Source organism: Molothrus ater, chromosome 11, assembly GCF_012460135.2.
Source record: "Molothrus ater isolate BHLD 08-10-18 breed brown headed cowbird chromosome 11, BPBGC_Mater_1.1, whole genome shotgun sequence".
In the NCBI taxonomy this organism is placed as follows: Eukaryota; Metazoa; Chordata; class Aves; order Passeriformes; family Icteridae; genus Molothrus; species Molothrus ater.
In genome coordinates, this window is record NC_050488.2 from 19349610 (window position 1) to 19369634 (window position 20025).

Below are 20025 nucleotides of genomic sequence, written 5' to 3' on the forward strand. Positions count from 1 at the left end.
TTAGGAGAGGGGGAAAATATCCTCAGTGGACTTGAATGGGTTAGAGATCCTGTCTCAGGGACTTCCCCTTGCCAAGTGATCAATTCCAAAGAGCAGCAGCACCAGCAACTACAGAAGCATTAATCCTTTCAGAGACTGAAATATATGTCAAGGATATTGCTCTTGCAGTTAAATACTGGAATATTTCAATACCGCTCAGGATATTTGCATTTTTGTGCTGTCTTTTTTATTGTTTTATTTTTAATAAGTAGTCAGAGCCATTCTAAATCTTCCTTTACTTACTTCAGGCTGTGTTTCCAAACAGCCAGGAGCACCAGCAGAGTTTAACTTTGGCATTGTGTGCTGCAGGTGGAAGTTAAATGGAAGCAGCATTGACGTGGGCATGGATTTCCACTACAGCCTGCTGGGAGGAGCCCTGCTGATCAACAACCCCAACAGAAGCCAGGATGCTGGCACCTACCAGTGTGTGGCAACAAACCCCTTTGGAACCATTGTCAGCAGAGAGGCCAAGCTGCAGTTTGCCTGTAAGTCAGCCTCTGTTCCTGTGCTGGAAGAACTGGGAGCTGGGGGTCTTTTTCCAGTTTTTCCTGGTGGGTTGTGGGGTGTTCTCTGTGGGAAATGGGTGTGTGGAGAGTTCTCAAGGCTCACCCAGTGTGCATCCCTGTGCAAACTTTGAGATGAGAAATGCTGACTTAGAAATGCCATGGAATAGGATGGACATTATTGAGAAAGAAATAGAACTAGAACAAGTTTCAAAAGGTGGCCTTGCAAATAAGACTGGATACTCTAGAGAAATAGGACTATGAAAGGTGCATTGTAGTGGACCCACGAGGGGTAATTTTAGATGATTGGCTTTAAGGCATCCACAGCATGGTGTGGCTAAAGCTGATAGGCCAAGGAACACCTATAGTGTCTTCTCTAACCAAAGGGATGGCGACCAGAATCAGCTGAATTAGGAAACACAGAGTGATTAAATTTACTACAAAGGTTCTGCCTCAGAGAAACAATAAAACTGGGCATGTGAAGCTTCATCCTTCATCTGAGCAGCCCCTTATTTTCCATCCTCATCTTGTGTTGTGTGGGTTTTGTTTTATCTCACTTTTATTTCTGAGGAAATGACTGTTGGGTCTTATTTTGAGAATGATGGGTGAGATTTGAGGGTTTTCCCCCCTCCTTTTAAGAGTTAAATTGTGAATCTTGGGGCATCAGTAATGTGTGTTGTTCTTCAAGGGCTGTGATATTCTTCTGTAGCCTTTTCAGGGAAGATTAAGCTGTGATTGAGCCATTCAGCCTCCTGTGGAGGGCAGACAGGGTCAGCAATTTCATCCTTGAAATATGTATTTAGGTTACAAACTCATTATGATAAAAGTGCTAATATTTCCCCTGAATACTTGCTTTTTGATATGGCATTTTCATTTCAGGTTTGTCCTTTTTGATTTTTTCTTCCTCTCTCTTTTTCCATTTCTCTTCTCACTTTTATTTCTTTTTTTTTCTCCACGCTAGTTGTCTCTGAAATTGAACATATTTTCACTGAGTGAGGAATCTGCTGTGCCACAGTAACAGAATATGGATTAATGATACCCCAAGCCCTGTGCTTATAGCAACACAGGCTTTCAGAAAATAAAAAAGCTTTAAACTCTTGAGTATGGATCTAATAATGGCTTTTCCACAAAGATCCATGGAAACACAGCTGAACTAGATTAAATGATGTGCTTTTTATTTTAGGGGCTGGGGCTTAGCTTGATGATTTCATTGACTGTGCTATGGTTTCTGTTGGGAATAACCCTGGAATCAAGCAGGAGTCGTGCCCGGGAGGCAGCTCTGAGGCAGCATTTTGGGGCTGAGCCCACCCCTCCAGACCTGTGGCCAAAGTTGGTTTTGTGGCCCAGATCTGCTTCCACTGAGGATGGAGATAAAGCTCCCATTGATTTCTGGTGGCACCAGAGCTGGCCCACAGCCCTCCCAAAGTGATGAATTTGCAGCTTGTTCAGCCTGCTCAGCTCCTGTCCCTTTGGCAGGGCAGGGAGGGTGAGCTCCCAGTGTGTCCTTGCCCGTTACTGGATCACAGAATCACAGACAAATCACCAGGCTGGGAGAGACCTCCAAGAGCATCGAGTCCAACCCAGCCCCAAACCCTCAACTCAACCCTGGCACCCAGTGCCACATCCAGGCTTTGTTAAACACACCCAGGCATGGGGACTGCACCACCTCCCTGGGCAGCCATTCCAGAGCTTCATCACCCTTTCTGCAAAAAACTTTTCCCTGCTATCCAGCCTGTATTTCCCTTGGCGCAGCTCGAGGCTGTGTGCTCTGGGTGTGTCAGTGCTGCTGGAGACAGAGCCCAGCCCCAGCTGAGCACAGGCACCTTTCAGGAGCTGTGCAGTGATGGGGGCAGCCCTGAGTCTCCTTTGCTCCAGGCTGAGCACCCCCAGCTCCTTCAAATGTTCCTCTCAGGGTTTGTGTTCCCAGCCCCTCTCCAGCCTCGTTGCCCCTCTGGACACACTCAAGCTGACCATGGAATCATGCATGGGATGGAAGATCTCACAGGGACTGGAAGTTGTTCTGTCACTCTCTAAGTTAGGGATCTCTTATTAGAGCCATATTGATGACTTTAAAGCTTTTTTATTTTCTGAAAGCCTGTGTTGCTAAAAGCACAGGGCTTGGGGTGTCATTAATCCATATTCTGTTACTGTGGCACAGCAGATTCCTCACTCGGTGAAAATATGTTCAATTTCAGAGACAACTAGCATGGAAAGAAAAGGGAAAAAGGGGGGAAGAGAAAGGGAAAAAGACAGAGGAAGAAAAATTCCCTGGAAGGAGGTGGTGGCAAGGTGAGGGTTGGTCTCCTCTCTGAGGGAACAAGGGACAGGACAAGAAGAAATGGCCTCAAGTTGTGCCAGGGGAGGACATCAGGAAAAGTTTCCTTACTAAAGTGTGGCTGAGCACTGGAAAGGCTGCCCAGGGCAGTGGTGGAGCCCCCGTGCCTGGAATTGCTCAGACAGTGGCAGATGTGGCACTTTGTGGTGGGGTTCAGTGGCCCTGGTGTCTGCTCAAAGGTTGGGCTTGACCTTAATGCCTGATTTATACCCACACCTCTGTAGTCATCAGATCACCATGGGAAGTTCTCAAAATCACCCCTGGAGAAGCTCCTGTTCCTTGCAGACCCTTCTCAGGGCTGTGCATTTGGAGATCTGTGTGCTCAGATTTTTTAGTTCCATTTGGAGGCCTGTGCTGATCCTGCAGCCTGTCCCAGCTGGGCAGCACTGCTGGAAGGGCTTCAGAGGGGCTGGGACAGCTCAGGGCTTCCCTTCTGCTTTAATCCTTGCTAAGGCATGTCCAGGTTATCCCTGATCCCAGTGGGATGAGCCAGGCAGGAAAATTCCTGCTGATTTATGAGCTCCTATAGGGCAGCATCTCTAATTAGAGACAACTTTGAATTTATTTTGCCTTGCTGAGGCTGCAAGGCAAAACTGAGTAAAAAAAAAGTAAAACAAGTAAAACTGTGTTTTACTGCCCAAGCTTTGGAACCAGGACAGTTTTGCACATCTCCAATGCCGCCCACCCCAGGGGTCTCCAGGCTGTGTCTGCTCCACCTCCAAGCACAGGACCAAGCCTCTGCCAAGAGGTGACCCCTCTCTTCTGCCATGGAGCCATCCCCAGTGCCATCCCCAGTGCTCACAGATGAAAAATTCCCTCCCTGCTGTGATAACTTGACTCAATTTGGCCCTAAACACCTCAGCAGGGTTTGCAGTTTAACCTGAAAATTCACAAAGCAGTTGCAGGATGCTGGTTTGGAAATGAAACCCTCTGGGAGCTGCGCAGGAGCTGCTGCCTTTCTCATCTCGCTGGTGGCTGTCACATGCTGTTGATTTGGAAATGGGTATCCAAAGAGGGAAATCAAGTTTGAATCAGAGCTGGTTTTCAGCCATATCATTGTTTTGCCCCCTGTTGTTACAAAAACTGCCTGAGAGTGATGTCTGTGAAGCAGGAGCTGTTAGAGAAATGGGATCTGTTTGCAGGGGGGTTTTATCTGTGGGAAGGATGAGGGGAGGATGGCTGATGTTCTTCCCCTGCTCTGTGCCCAGAGGCCTCTCTGAAATCCCCTTCCCAGCCCATGGCCATTTTCCAGGAAGGAGTTTCCCTGGAATCTGTAACTTGGCAGATCCATGCTCATGCTGTGGATGTTCTCTGCAGTCGGCCAAAGCGATGTTGAGATGTCCAGGGGCTGAGGGACCAATCTGAGGCCAAATGAGCCCCAGGGGAGCGAGGGGTGATGAGTCTGAAGGGAGGAGAGCTCTGAGGATGCTGCAGCAGGGCTGGAGCATCATGTGCTGCCCCAGGAGGCTGAAAGGAAGGGGAGGGGTCTCCTTGTTCTCTTCCTCCTCCTCCTCCTCCTCATCCCGCAGATGTCTGATTTCCTGTGTGGAACTGAGCTGAGCTGTTTCACTGTGTCCCCAGTGCCTGGAGGACACGGTGTTGGCTGCTTTCCCCCTCTGGGCAGGGCAGCAGCTTCCACCCTGCCTCTGGTGCCTTCTCCATTGGATTATTCATGAGGGGTGATCCCTGGGGGTCCCTTCCTGCTCAGGATATTCTGATTCCATCCCAGGAACTCTTTTCTCTCTTCCTTGTTACCAAGATCCTCCTCTGAAGTGAAGGGAGTCACGCTGTTGTTTCTAAAAACCCTTCCCCACACACACTTGATTAAAAGAATTCATTTTACAGAAAGGTTTATTTTTCTTCAAAAATAATTGTCCAACATGAATTAGCAGCCAGGACCCAGCTCTGCACAGGGCAAAGAGTGGCAGAAAATCCTGTAATGACATGGTTGCAATGTGAATACTTTGGGGCTTTGACCTACCATCCCAAAATAATTTCACTGTGGTGGTAGAAAGAGAAAATAACTCCCAACATCCTCCTGAAAAGGGCTTTTCTCAATATTCCCATTGCCAGAATGTTTGCTGTTATATCTTTTACACGAGTAAATCCCATCATTTTCACTGTTAGTTGCTAAGGAACACATTGTAATGGCTGCTCAAAGTCTTTACTGGTGAACCCTCATTGCCCTCCAGTGCATTCATTTTATCTTTTGGAGACTAAATTGTCAAGGAAATCACTCTTTCAAGAACAATTAATAATGAAAATATTTTTTTGGAGGGGTCTACTGAATTCCAAACAACCAAACCCACAATCCCATGGATTGGTCTGTGTGTTCAGCAAGCAAATGGGAGAATTTCCACAGGGATCACTGAAATCTGGGGGTTGATAAGAGATGATGTGTTGTGGTGTTGTGAGGGTCCCCAGGATGAGGTGAGAGATGAGAATCTGACTCCAAGTTTTCAGAAGGCTGATATATTATATTATATTATATTATATTATATTATATTATATTATATTATATTATATTATATTATATTATATTATATTATATTATATTATATTATATTATATTATATTATATTATATCATATCATATCATATCATATCATATCATATCATATTTACTAAAACCATACTAAAGAAAGAGAAAGGAGACATCAGAAGGCTAAACAAGAATGAATAATAAAAACCTGTGGCTGACCAGAGTCTGACACAGCTGGACTGGGATTGGTCATTAAGTTAAAACAATTTGCATGCTGGGTAAACAATTCTCCAAATCACATTCCAGAGCAGCAAGACAGGGAGAAGCTGAGGTTTCCCAGGAGAAAAAATCCTGCCAAAGGGATTTTTTATAAAATATCATGGTGACAATGATGTGTTTTAAACCTTCTGGAAGTGCAGGATTCAGAGGGTTTGGGCTGGAAATGCAGAAAATACAAGAGGATTTGGGCTGGAAATGCAGGAAATGCAAGAGGGTTTGGGCTTGAAATGCAAGAAATGCTAGAGGGTTTGGGCTGGAAATGCAGGATCCAGAGGGTTTGGGCTGGGAATGCAGGAGGCAGAGGGTTTGGGCTGGAAATGCAGGAGCCAGAGGGTTTGGGCTGGAAATGCAGGATCCAGAAAGTTTGGGCTGGAAATGCAGGATCCAGAGGGTTTGGGCTGGAAATGCAGGATCCAGAGGGTTTGAGCTGGAAATGCAGGAGGGTTTGGGCTGGAAATGCAGGAGCCAGAGGGTTTGGGCTGGAAATGCAGGATCCAGAAAGTTTGGGCTGGGAATGCAGGATCCAGAGGGTTTGGGCTGGAAATGCAGGATCCAGAGGGTTTGAGCTGGAAATGCAGGAGGGTTTGGGCTGGAAATGCAGGATCCAGAGGGTTTGGGCTGGAAATGCAGGATCCAGAGGGTTTGGGCTGGAAATGCAGGAGGGTTTGGGCTGGAAATGCAGGATCTAGAGGGTTTGGGCTGGAAATGCAGGAGGCAGAGGGTTTGGGCTGGAAATGCAGGAGGCAGAGGGTTTGGGCTGGAAATGCAGGATCCAGAGGGTTTGGGCTGGAAATGCAGGATCCAGAGGGTTTGGGCTGGGAATGCAGGAGGCAGAGGGTTTGAGCAGGTTTTTGGGAGGCAGCTGGGATGCTTGCTGTGCCTGGCTCTGCTCACCCTCCTCGGGACATTTATTTCTCCAAGGTTTCGCTTGTGAGGAGCAGCAGCCCAGCCCTGCACATTTCCCTGGCTCCTTGCTTGCTCTGCAGTTTGCCTGTGCAGGGAAGGATCCCTGTGGAGTTCAGGGGGTTTGGATTCTCAGTGTTTGGGTGGGATGTGCTCACCTGCACTCAGCTGAGGCAGTGCCCTGCCTGCCCTCATTCCCTGCATCCCTGTGCTCCAGCACTGCTTTGCACCCCAATACTGAAATATCCCACTCAGCTGTTCCTCACCCAGATGGTCCTTCTGTTTATTCAGAACCTGGACTTCAAATCCCCAGTTTTTCCCACAGTTTCTTTCCCTTTTTCCCTTTCTTTCCCTTTTTCCTGGCATTTTCATCAGTGCATTGCCTCCCACACAGGGCCAGAATTCAGAGATAAAACTCCCAGCCAGCCACTGCAGCTTGCTGACACCAAGGGCCCACAAACCTGCTTAAAATCGTTACATTTCCTTAGTTTTTCCTTACATCTTCAGAAACTGATTTTCTTACCATGACCCAATTTCCCCTGCATCCCCCGTCTCACCCCTTTTTCTCACCGGCGCCTCTGTGCGTTTGAAGGGTTTTGTTGTGACCTGGAACTGTGTGAATAATCATCATTTTGGAGCTGGAATGTCCAGTCCTGGCCTCTGCAGAGACCCCAGGTTTCCCCAGCCCCACTGGGATGTGCCATCCCTGTTTGCCATCAGCCTGTGGGAGCAGCCTGCCTGGGGAGTCCCCAGCTCTTAAACTGGGGAGTTCAGGATGAGGTCAGGAATTCTGTTATTCCCATTATTCTTTTATTCCCATCATTTCTGCTATTCCCTTTATTTCTGTGTGATTTCCTGCCAAGGGCCAAAGCCCTGATTCTCCTCCATTGCCTTTTCAAGGAAAAATGCCATTTATGTCAACCACAGCCCAGCTGCCTTACCCAAAACCAGCCCCTCACCTGCCTGTCTCCCCCCCACACTTTATTAAAAGAATTCATTTTATAGAAAGGTTTTTCTCCTTCAAAAAAACACCTTTTTTTTTGAAGGAAAACCCTTTTTTTGAAGGGAAACCCCCAGCCCCCAGGACTGGTGCTGCTGTCACCTTTACTCAGGAAGGAGCACATTTATTTGCATTTTTCCATGTGTCCCCACACGCCAGGGTTTCTCTCTGTGCTGAAATCCTGGCTGAGCTGTGCACAGGGAAGGATCAGTGTTAGAGATGAGCTCCCAACCTCTGCTCCTTCCCCACAGTCCCTGCTGGGTGGAAAACTAGGCTAAGCCTCACGTAAGCTCCTCTTTTTTCCCTTTCTTTTTCCTATTTTTTATTTTTTATTTTTGATTTTTGATGAATAGGACCAACAGGGAGTTTGCAGCAGAGGATGGATCTATAACCTACTTTACTTCCATCTGGGATAGAAGGACCCTTAAGTCAGAGCAGAAATGGAGGATTTTTTACCTGCTTTGTTCCCCCCCCTAGGTTTATAAATAAGCTGAATTCATTATTACTTCAAGCAGTGGCACTTGGAAATTGTCAGTGCACATTGTCCTAAAGCTGGGAATCTCCTCATCCTGCAGTGGTTTTTGGGAAGATATTTTGGTTTCTGACTGGAGGGAGCTCTGGAGAGGGCAGGGGGTTGCAAGGGAGGTGTTGGAGCCAGCTGAGCATCACAGGCCACTCACAACACCCCAGTTCCTCTTCTGCTTTAGGAATTCAGGGAAAAGCAAGGAACAGGCTTGATGGTTTTCCTCGTCTCTCTTCATATTTATTCATTTTGCCTTTAATATGAAAAAATATTCAAAATGCAGGTATTTATTTTTTCTATATCAGGGGCTTTATTCTTAAAAAAGTATATGATGATGTAGGTGTTCGGATTTTTTATGAACCCCCAAACTTCTTGTAAAAACTGATTTTAGAGTAGTAAACGCCTGCAGAGCTGCTGGGTTATGTTTTCATGGCATATTCTGGTCAGTTTTCATGGTGTGTGTGGCTGGGGAACAGGACAAGAAATCAGGAGGTTGGGTTATTTCCTCTGTCATTGGAAATAATGACAGAGGAATACAATAATAATGTTCTTGTGACACCTCCCCTTTTGCCTCTAAACCTCCTGGTCTGGAATGAAATAATGTTCTTGACCTAGCTCAAGAAATAATTATGCTCCTTAGATGGTCCTTAGGGGGTTCTGGATCAATGCAAATCAGTATTTTCTCTAAATGTGTGGAAATAGCAGTTCCAGGACCCCAGCATGGACTTGGCAAAGGCCAGAGCTGGATTCTGCAGGACAATTTCTGTTTCTATTGATGGGATGCAAGGGCAGTGCAGAACAACTTTATCCCAGTGGCTGCTTCGTCTTTATTTTGGTTTTGGTTTTTTTTTTCCCCCTGGTTTCCCTCTGGAAAGTAAAGCCAGGAGCCAGCACTGGCACGTGGAGGGTGGGGCAGCTTTAAACGTGTTTGTGGAAGCTGTGGCACCTTGGCTTCCCTGTCTGCAGCACACATGGCTGGCATGCCATTATTCACTCGGGCTGGGAGGGGAACAGAATGGGAAAATATCAGCGCTGTGAGATGCTGCTGAGCACCAAAATGGGAATTTCCACAGGGAGGCTGAAGCAGCGGGCAGCTCTGAGGATCAGCATCTCTGTGGGCTGGGGTTTGGGGGGGGTTTTAGCCAGTAAAGGGAAATTTCCCTTTGAAATGTCCTGCTGAGCTGAGTGAGCTTGAGTCACGATATCCAGAAAATCTGGGGCTGTGCTGGGTCCCAGGCTGGACAGGACTGGGGTCAGCCTGGGACAGTGGGAGGTGTCCCCGCCGTGGCACTGGGTGGGCTTTGATGAATTCTGTGGCTCAGTGTTTGTATTTTGCATTATCTTGGGCCTGAATTTGCATTCCTGCCACTGCCCAGAGTGGGAAGGGGCAGAAGGGGAGCACGGGAGGCACCTGAATTGCACCCCCTGTGCCCCTGCAAGTTCTGCTCTCTGCCCACTGCAGATCATCTCTGCTGCAAGAAAGTGCAAACAGAGCTTTTTTTTTTTTTTTTTTTTGCCTTTTTTTTTTTTTCATCTAGGAAAAGATAAAAAACTTCTGAGAGTGAAATAACCCCATTCCAGTCAACCCAAGGGGAAATGTCTGCCCAGATTTTCTAGATTAAAGTAATAAAATTTTCAGAGTCCTCAGCATTTTGTCTCAAGCAGAGGAGCTGCTTCAAAATAAATGTTTGAAATATTTCCCGTCGAAAGAAGGCAAATAGGCAGTTTTTATGAAGTGGAACATGAAGACAAGGAGGATTTTATTTTTTTCCATAATATCATAGAGAAGAGTGGTTTGATTTTTGGAAAAGAAAAACGGGGGCCTTGCAGGAATTTCTCAGAAAATTTCTCAGGAATTTCTGTTTCCCTGTAAGAGCAGTGGGGTGAAGGAAGGAAAGAGCCCTGGGGGTGCCTTGCAGCCTGCTGGGAGCTGCAGACCCCAGGGAGGTGGAATTGCAGCCATGTGGGTGCAGAAATCAGCCTGGCTTTAACAGGAGGGGTCAGAAACGCTTGGGAAAATCCAAACAGCCTCAACAGAGGGCCCAGACAGAGATGAGAGACCAGAGATGGGAGTGGAAAACTCAGGGCCTTGTTAATGGCCACGGTAATAAAGTGCAAGGGAAAATCTTTTCCAGCAGGGATAGGGTGGGGGGAATGCTGAGATATTTACCTCTAAAAATTCTTTTCCCTTTCTTTTCTCTTTGGCAAAGTAGAAATCCCAGTGAAATTTCTGCTCTAAAGGTCAAATTAGAAAGCTTTCATCCCCAGACTTGTAAACTATTTCTCAAATCAGTGACTCTCAAAATTATTCATTAGAACAGCAGCTCTTAAACTAAAATTCTATTAAGCTGTGTATCAAAGGGGTTTTATTCCAACCCACACAGCTCTCTGGGTAGTCCTGACACACCAGCAAGGACACAGCCTGAAAAACTTCATCTCTGTGAGTTGGTGAGAGGGCTGGCAGAAAACCCAGCTCTTCCTTTCCTTTCCTTTCCTTTCCTTTCCTTTCCTTTCCTTTCCTTTCCTTTCCTTTCCTTTCCTTTCCTTTCCTTTCCTTTCCTTTCCTTTCCTTTCCTTTCCTTTCCTTTCCTTTCCTTTCCTTTCCTTTCCTTTCCTTTCCTTTCCTTTCCTTTCCTTTCCTTTCCTTTCCTTTCCTTTCCTTTCCTTTCCTTTCCTTTCCTTTCCTTTCCTTTCCTTTCCTTTCCTTTCCTTTCCTTTCCTTTCCTTTCCTTTCCTTTCCTTTTTCCTTCCCTTCCCTTCTTCCTTCCCTTCTTCCTTCCCTTTTCCCTTTCCTTTTTAATTTTTTCCTAAATATTTTAAATTCCCACCGTTTGGAGCCAGTGGAGTGGGATTATGTTGCCAATGCCTCCCCTGCCCACCTGGCTGGGAGTTTTGTCCAGGACATGAACCTGGGATCTGTTGTCAGTGGAGAGTTGTGCAAACATGATGAGAATAATTTGGGAAAGGGCATCCAAACGTCCCCAAGGATATTTGGATGGAGGTTCTTTGCTCAGTCTGAACAGGGGGATTTGACCAATCCTCCCATCAGTTTTTTGTGTTGGAGATGCCATTGCCAGCCTAATCAGATTCCCTTGGGATGAATCGTGTGCTCTTTGATAAAAGAAATAATCTTCAATTATTCCTGGATATGACCTTAAACACCACCCTAAATTTTAGATTCCTGGGATTATTTTAAAATTATAGAAGGGGTTTGAGAAGGCAAAGCCCATCATGATCTGCAAATCTCTTTAAGTCATGCTTAAAAATTGGCTCTGGGTGTTTTGGCTGTGGCAGGGTACCCGAGGGGATTGGGCATTTCGCATGTAAGAAAGGTAATTACTCCTTACCTATATCATTATTTCCTATTCTGTGGGTGCTTTAAAGTTCCTTTCATATTAGTAAAGGTGTTGTTTTGTCCACTCCAGAATACTCAAAGTTGCCAGTGAATGTGTGTTAGCTTTCTGATTTCAGTTCCTAAATTATCAATCATTTTTAACCATTTTATTTTCCTGTGCTCAAAGTATAACCAAGTCTCAAGGGTGAAATACCAACCCCCCATAAAATACAGACAGGCTAAAAGAACTCCTGAAGTGCTGATCCAAGGATTTGTTGCTCATCTAAGTGAAGTAGGAGTTCCTTAACCCAAGACTTATTTTTAGTACAGCAGGAATGGCACTAAGGCAGTGCTAATTCCCAGTAATTCCCAGCTGGATGCAGAGATGTGTGGGTATCACCCACCCTCCTCCCTCCCTGTGCTGCTGCTGGGCACAACCTCTGTGTTCTCCTTGTCCAGGTGCATTGGGCACCTCATTCTGTAGGAATAATGATCCCCAGGGCTGCAGCTCCTGTGCCCTGGGGACTCCTCGCTGTTCACAGCAACTGAGTGATATCAACGGTGTGTGATCAAATTTGCTTCATAAAACTCTCTAGACCAAGACTTTCAAGTAAAACCCACTAACATTTTTACTTTTCTAAGCCTATTAGCCGTGCTTTTCTTTGGCAATTAAAACCCACTGATGTATAAAGCAGTGATTGATGTGTGTACACTTCTGTCGGAACAGAGCAAAAGCAGAAATCATTTCATAGCAGTTAAACAGGAATAATAGGTGAAAACAGCACTGACACTGCTTTTCTAATCATTAGGAAAAAAAAGCCTGAACTGCAATGACAAAGGGCTCACTAATGGTGAGTTTTTGACAGCGTGTCATTCAAGGCTCTGCACAGCAGAGCTGCCTCCCACATGATACACTCACAGAAATTGGCTTTCCAAAGGACATGCAGACACCTGCCACCACCAATTTGCATCATTGACTCCTCATCTCATTCTCTGTAATATTTTTTGGGTGGTTTTTAATAGCTCTTGCACAGAGGGGTCCCTCCTAATTGCAGCACCGGTGTAATTACGAAGCATTTTGTGCTCTAAAAATAGGCACGTGTGGAAAAAAGCAAAGCAAAGCATGGAAAGGCTCCTGGGGCAAACAAAGGCAGCAAAACAGAGCTCAGCTTTCACAAAAAATAGGGATTTCTGTCACATCCCAGTGCCCTGAGACTGGCAGGTCCTGAGGGAAGTCGTGGTGCTCCAGTCGGGGTCCCGGGGCGTGCTGAGTTCAGGAATTCTGTTATTCCCATTATTCTGTTATTCCCATTATTCCTGTTATTCTTGTTATTCCCATCATTCCTGCTATTCCCATTATTCCTGTTATTCCCATCATTCCTGTTATTCTCATCATTTCTGTTATTCCCTTTATTTCTGTTATTCATTCCCATCATTCCTGTTATTCCCATCATTTCTGTTATTCCCATTCTTTCTGTTATTTCCATCATTTCTGTTATTCCCATTATTTCTCTCATTCCCATTATTTCTGCCATTCCCATCATTTCTGTTATTCTTGTTATTCCCATAATTCCTGTTATTCCCATTATTCCTGTTATTCCCATCATTTCTGTTATTCCCATTCTTTCTGTTATTTCCATAATTTCTGTTATTCCCATTATTTCTCTCATTCCCATTATTTCTGCCATTCCCATAATTTCTGTTATTCTTGTTATTCCCATTATTCCTGTTATTCCCATAATTCCTGTTATTCCCATCATTCCTGTTATTCCCATTATTCCTGTTATTCCCATCATTTCTGATGTTATTCCCATCATTCCTGTTATTCCCATCATTTCTGTTATTCCTATTATTCCTGTTATTTCCATCATTTCTGTTATTCCCATTATTTCTCATTCCCATTATTTCTGCCGTTCCCATCATTTCTGTTATTCTTGTTATTCCCATTATTCCTGTTATTCCTATTATTCCTGTTATTCCCATTATTCCTGTTATTCCCATTATTTCTGTTACTCCAATTATTCCTGTTATTCCCATCATTCCTGTTATTCCCATTATTCCTGTTATTCCCATTATTTCTGTTGCTCCAATTATTCCTGTTATTCCTGTCATTCCTGTTATTCCCATCATTCCTGTTATTCCCATCATTTCTGATGTTATTCCCATAATTGCTGATGTTATTCCCATCATTGCTGATGTTATTCCCATCATTCCTGTTATTCCCATCATTTCTGATGTTATTCCCATCATTGCTGATGTTATTCCCATCATTCCTGTTATTCCCATCATTTCTGAAGTTGTTGCAGCCAGCCATGGGAACCAAGGGGGGCTCTGGAGCTGCTCTGCTGGGGTGGAAGTCTCACCACTGGGACAATCAGTGGAGCTGGAAATGATCAGGGGTGGAAATTCAGAAATCTGAGGCCAAGTTTTACACTGACCCCACCAGCAGGAGCTGATGTGTTTTTTGCCCATCCTTCGATGCCATCTGGGCAATATTTCTTCAAATATATTTCTTTAAAACTTTGCTTGCCTAGGAGTCATTTAGAAAAAGGATGACCACATTTTATAAAGCTCAAACCCAAGTAGGTCCTAAGAAGGGAGAAAAGGCTGCAGTTCTTTTTGTTTTGCTTATAATTGAATCTTCTTTGCTATAAAGACTGATTTTTGTAGGCAAAATTTGGGGAAATCTTTCATTACTCTGGACAACTTGGGTAATTGTTACTGTGCAAAGCCATATGGGTTTGATTAAAGTTTCCAAATGCCATTTACTGAGACAAACTACCCAGCCTTGAGGGGCTATGGATCATTTCAGGTTGCTTAAGCTTTTATTAAACCCCACAACAGCTCATTCCACACAATGATACCCTGCCCAAAGGGAGGAGCTGGTGGGGCTGGCAGCTGCTGCTGGCTCCTGCTGGGCTTTTGGAGCATTTTTGGGGGATCTGTGGCATCACTTCCCAGTGCCTGCCCAAGCTGTGGCACCGAGCACCAAGGCAGAGTTTCACAGAAAAACCTCATTATGGCAGCAAAGCCGTTCCAGGCCCCATCGAGGCTGGGTGTTGGTGTGTGCATTGCACTCCAGTGCATTCCAGAGGCAGATGTCCAGGCTCTGTGCAAATATTGGCTAATTAAAGCTCTTCTGAGAGACACAGCTCAAGGACTTGTCCTCAGAGATGTGCAAACTTTGTCACCGAGAGCTGAAGTGACTTTCCCAAAGTCATGCAGCTGCTTTTAAACACATCCAGCTGAAATTAAATAATACAGGCGGCTTTCTGCTTCTGTGGGCCTGTTCAGCCTGATTTAGAATTGATACTGTCCAGAAAGTGTTTAAAAGCACCTCAAGTCATTCATTAAATGAGGTGTGAGTAGCTGTTACTCACAGTAACCTGTCTGCATTCCTCTTACACCCCCTGATGTATTCTCCTCTTGAAATCATTGCTAATTGCTAATTACTAATCCTTCTCTCATGCTGGGGTGACTGGAGCTCACACAATATTTTTCTGTGCTCACTGGAGGCCTTGGTTGGTATTGGGAGAATTGTTGGCAGCACATTGATCTCCTGAATTGCAAGTCTTAATATTTCAGTTTTTCCTTTTTATCCGGTGTGTTTCTCTGTTGGGTTTGGGATTTTTATGGGCAAATAAGAACAGAAATCCTCCTCTGCTACCCAGGGTTTTTAGGTTTGGGGACAAAGTGAGGTGGAACTTGATGGTGTTGCCACCATGAGGCTGAGCCCTCCTCTCTGCGACTCAAAGATCGCAAGGTGGTTCCTAAAGGAAGCTCCTCACTAATAAAATCTTCATTATATCATTGTTCATTCCAATTTAGGTGTTGTAAAAACAAATCCATGGCCTTCAGAAAGCACAATCAGCCTGATGGCCTTGATCAGGCATTAGCCTTTCTTATAATTATCTTAATCCTGTTATTTTACTCAGAGGCAGATTTGAAGTGCTTGCATGAGGCTTTGCAGGGCTGGCTCCCAAAGCCTGATGGTCTGCAGTGCAAGCAAGAGTGATGAATGCTCTGCTTTATTTGCTGATTTTGACCATCCTTGCAGCATTTCCTACATGTTCACCCAAGCAGAGTCTGCTTTTCCTGGTAGCAATCCTTTCCCTGTCAATACTGATGTAAAAAATAGCACATTTATTCCTGCAGGCATTCTTTGGGCTTTAGGCTGTTACTCCTCCTGCAGCTGTCCTCAGAGAGGATGGGATCCAGCCTTGTGCCTGTGTGCAGTCAAAAGACATAAAAATCTGTGCATTGGCAGGTGGCCAGAGAAATGTTACAGTGCTTCCTGTAAAATTAAAAAAAAAAGAAAAATTAAAAACCCAAAAAAACTTGCAAATTTTATAGACTTTAGGAATGAAAATTATATCTCTCTAATTGATAATTTATTTTCCTGTTCTTATTTTGTCCTAAGCCAGAAAAGAAACAGAGAAAGGCCCATAATGGTTTCTTTCCTAAAAAGGGAAATGAAGCAGTGACAACTTTGGATTTTATTTATTTAAATGTTTTTAAGTATGTGTGCAGAAAACATTTTTAAGAGAGGATAAAAATCAAGGCTCAGTTTTCCATCCTTGTAACCTCATAATGATGTTCCTACCAGCGCCTGCTGATAAATATTTATCACCTCTGTGTTTCCTCTGGTTCCCAACTGCACTGACAACAGGTTTGTAATTGCCAAACCAAGGCTCAGCTACACTGGAAACAAGGGGGAAAAAAATGAAAATTGAAATGCAGGAAATTGTAAAGGATCAGAGGCTGCCAATGTGATTCCATGTCTTGGTGCTCCCACGAAGCAGCTGCTGGTGACAATCCTGGTGGCACTCTGAGCTCAGAGTCACCTCCTCTCTTCACTCCTGAATCCAGTGTGCAAGGAGAGCAGGGGGAGTTGTATTTTTGCAGTGCGTGGGCCCTGAGGAGAGGAAAAAGAGAGAGGTGGAAGGAGGAATTTAATTTAATTTAATTTAATTAAAGCACTTCTGTGGCTTCACACGCAGCTGGTGTGAGAGGGAAGGGTCTCCACACCTGGGATGGGAGGGCAGCAGCAGCGAGGGAAGCAGCCTGCCTTGGGATGGAATTGCTGATTTAATGCAGTGATTCTTCCTAAATTCATACAACAAACCTCCCCCAGCCTTACAGGTGCTGGGGTTCTCTCCAGCTGTGTCTGTTTCTGTGGGTGAATCAGCACCTTCTCCCTTTCCAGCCTGGGGAAGGCATTTCCCGATCCCCCTGTTGATGCTCCTCAGCCTCCTGCTTTCCTCACATTCCCCTCAGGTCCCCCCAGCCCACCCTCCACGCTGATATTTGCTTTATTTCATCATTTCCCCTTCATGATCAGCCTCTAACCGAATTCCTTCTCTCCTGGCAGACCTTGAGAACTTCAAGACCAGGACGAGGAGCACGGTGTCCGTCCGCCAGGGCCAGGGCATGGTGCTGCTCTGCGGGCCCCCGCCCCACTCTGGAGGTACAGAGCTTTCCTTCTCTTGATTGCAGTGAACTCTGGGGTTTCCCCTCTCGGGCAAGGGAATTCTCAGGGTTTTCAGGAAGTTTGGAGCAGCCGCCTGCGAGGACAGGGTGGTGGTGGCAGGGCCACCTGGCTGAGGGGTCCTGGTGCCTGGGGAAGCTCCAGTGGGGGACAAATGCAGAGCAAGAGCACTTCATGGATCTGAGGATAAACTTCAGAGATAAACTTCTGAGTGTAACCTTCAGAGATGAACTGGTAGAAACCAAAGCAATGTCTTCATATGCTGAAGGTGTGACCAAGACCTCCTAGCTCAGTCTTTCTGTTTGTGACCTGGGTGTGTCTCCTGCTAAAAAGTTGAACTTGCTGGCAGAGCCACTTTTGTGCATCATCTTTTCATTATTTTCCCCTTTTCAAACACTACTGGCGCTATTTTTTGTGTCCTGTGTACTCGGGATGTGTCCAGATCTCACAGGGTGCTGTTTGCTTCAAAGAGGGTGGTATGAATGTTTAGAAAATACCAAACAATTTCAGTTCTGCACAAACTTATTTTAATCCAGCCAGTCTGTGGCTTCCTGAGTGTGTGTGTTGCACTGCTCTGTTTGAAATGTGTTGGAGAGGGAGTGGTAGTGTGAGAATTCCTGCTGGAATTCTTGGTGTGCCTGACAAGCTCCATGTGTGTCCCTCCCCACCAGGACCCACACCAGCCACTGCAGCTGGCTCCTTCATCAGGGGCTGCTCACTCTGTCAAAACCACACAACATCTCCCACAGATCTGTGGCCCTTTTAAAGGAATTTGCAATCCTGCTTTGAGGTCTGTCTGGCCTCATCAGCTGGATGGAAATTGCCCCCCGGACCATGTGCTGTTAGGCTGATGGTAACGCTGCCAGTGTTTGATGCTGTGGTGCAACAGGAAAAACCTCCTCAGCTCCAAAGTGAAAAATAACCCAGCTCATTGGAAGCACGAGTGGTAATAAGGGGAGAAAATGCGATTACTTATTTTAGAATCTGATTAGGGCAGCGAACCCAGGTTCATCATCCTTGCAAAAAGTGCCTGATGGCATTAGTGACCACTGCTGAAACATAGGACTAATTGTGGGAAAAAATACACTTTCTTTTTTTTTGTTTTTTACTTTAGTTTCATATGTACGTTGAAAATGAAATCTGAAAAAAAAATTTAAAAATCAAAACTGTTCAGTCTGAGAATTGCCATTGCTTTGCTGATGAGGGCATTCACTGGAATAGTAGAAGCCTGAAAAAAACATCCTGGCCAGGTGCTGAGATTTGGGAAAAGAAAAACAGTAAATGGGAAGGGAATTATTTTCTGTCAGCCATTGTGTCACTGGTTGTCTTGGGCTTAAAAATTGTGACTTTATTAAAAAGACACTGATCAGCATCCAGACCATTAACCTTTCATCTGTGAGTCTAATACTTTGCCACTTGGAAATATCCATTTCTGAGGAGCTGTCAGCTAAAAGTGAAGTTATGTTGGCCTACATACATTAGCTGTTGAGGCTTTCTTTCTATTTTTTCTTGTTAATGATGCCCAATAAAGAGCTTCCTACTGTTCCAGCCTTACAGGAAATTCATCCCGAAAATGAGTCCAAATGATGAACAAGTCCTTTCAGCACCAACAAATGGGCTGTGTGTGTGTGTGTACAGCTCGCACAGAACAATCTGGGCATTGCCGTGCACTGTCCCAGTTTTTGGTTGGAAATGAGCTGGAAATTCAAGCCCATGGATGTGAGCTCGGCCCCGGCCCCCGAATGGAGACGGAGCGCGCGCTCCGTGCGGCGGGGAGCCGCTGTTTGCCAGGTCACTGCCTCGTGCTGGTACATTCTGTTAAGCAGCATAATGATGTGATGGCCTCCTCTGATGAAGTGCATGCTGAGTGCTGGAGGTTTGGAAAATAAATGTTCATCTGCAGCTCGGGAAGCGGCTGGGCTGGAGGGCGGAATGAATGCAAATCAAACATTTGCTTCTGCTGCGCTTTCCGCGCTTGCAGCAGTGGATTCCCACCCCCGAGGCCACTCCTGCTGGACTGATGACCCCTTTGTCTGCCTGAAGTTCCAGTTCTTTTCCTCTCCTATTTTTCCTTTGCCTTCTCCATTTGTCCCTAATGGACTGGTAGAAGCCTGCCTTCGTTGTCAGGATTTTTCTGAGATAATTACCCTGCGTGTGAAGGGTGTTCCCTCGTTATTTCTGCAGCTTGTTTAATCAAAAGCCCAACAATGATCTTGTGTCAAGCATTCTGCCCTGAAACTCCACAGAAGAAATCACTGAAGAGTAAATGTTGCTCTGGGGACGTGGCACTGGGGCCTGGCTAACAGGGCGATGAGCTGCTGGTGGTGTTTGAGTGGACAAGAGGAAACAGTCAAAAATCCTAAAAGTCTGTGTGGAGCTCAAATTTGGCTTTGGTTTTGTGCAGAACACCAGGGCCTCATTGTGGCCACAGCATGAGCTGGGCAGTCCCAGTGATGGAGTCACAGAAATGGGTTTGGGCACTGGAAGGGCATCAGAGAGTTCCTGTGACTTTGTTGAGTCTCATTAGGTACCTCAGCCTGTCTTAGGGGCACTTCTGGAATTTGGATAGCAGAAGACAAAGCTCTCCTGCTTTGTATTTTCAGAGCCCTGTGAGATCAAGCATTGGCTCACAGAATGGTTTGGGTGGGAATGGCCCATCCAGTGCCATGGCAGGGACACCTCCCACTGCCCCAGGCTGCTCCCAGGAAACAATTCCTCCCTCCCAGGGAACAATTCCATCCCAGTATCCCACCTAACCCTGCCCTTGAGCTGTCACAAGAGCAGAGCAGAGGGGAAGAGTCTCCTTCCTTGACCATCTGGAGAATTTTGAGCCAAAACAGGGAAAATATCACCAAAAATGGCTTTGTTTCTTCTTGTCTGTTTCTTCTGTTGCATTTTTAAGGCATTTAGAAGCCATAAACCTTTTCAAAGTGTGCAATAGTGTTCAAGCTAAGCTCTTTGTGGAAATGTTTTCCTTCTGAGGAGCTCTGCAGGGGGGAACACCTTTCCTTGTTTCCTTGTTTGCATTTTTTGGTGTTGTTAATCAAATTTGGCAAGATTCATTTCTTGTTGAGATAAACTTAATTGAAACAAACAAACAAAAACCTCCAAAATCCAAAGCAAACACTCACTTGTGTTT

The 20025-nt window shown here is 45.4% G+C and overlaps 1 protein-coding gene across 1 annotated transcript in view; it reads left to right on the plus strand.

Annotated features, from left to right (window-relative positions):
• LOC118691564 (contactin-4) overlaps window positions 1-20025 on the plus strand; it is a 274696-nt gene that overhangs the window by 170098 nt on the left and 84573 nt on the right. The window contains 2 exon segments of the mRNA XM_036390793.2: window positions 349-524; window positions 16770-16865. Of these exon segments, the coding sequence (XP_036246686.1) occupies window positions 349-524; window positions 16770-16865 (272 nt within the window).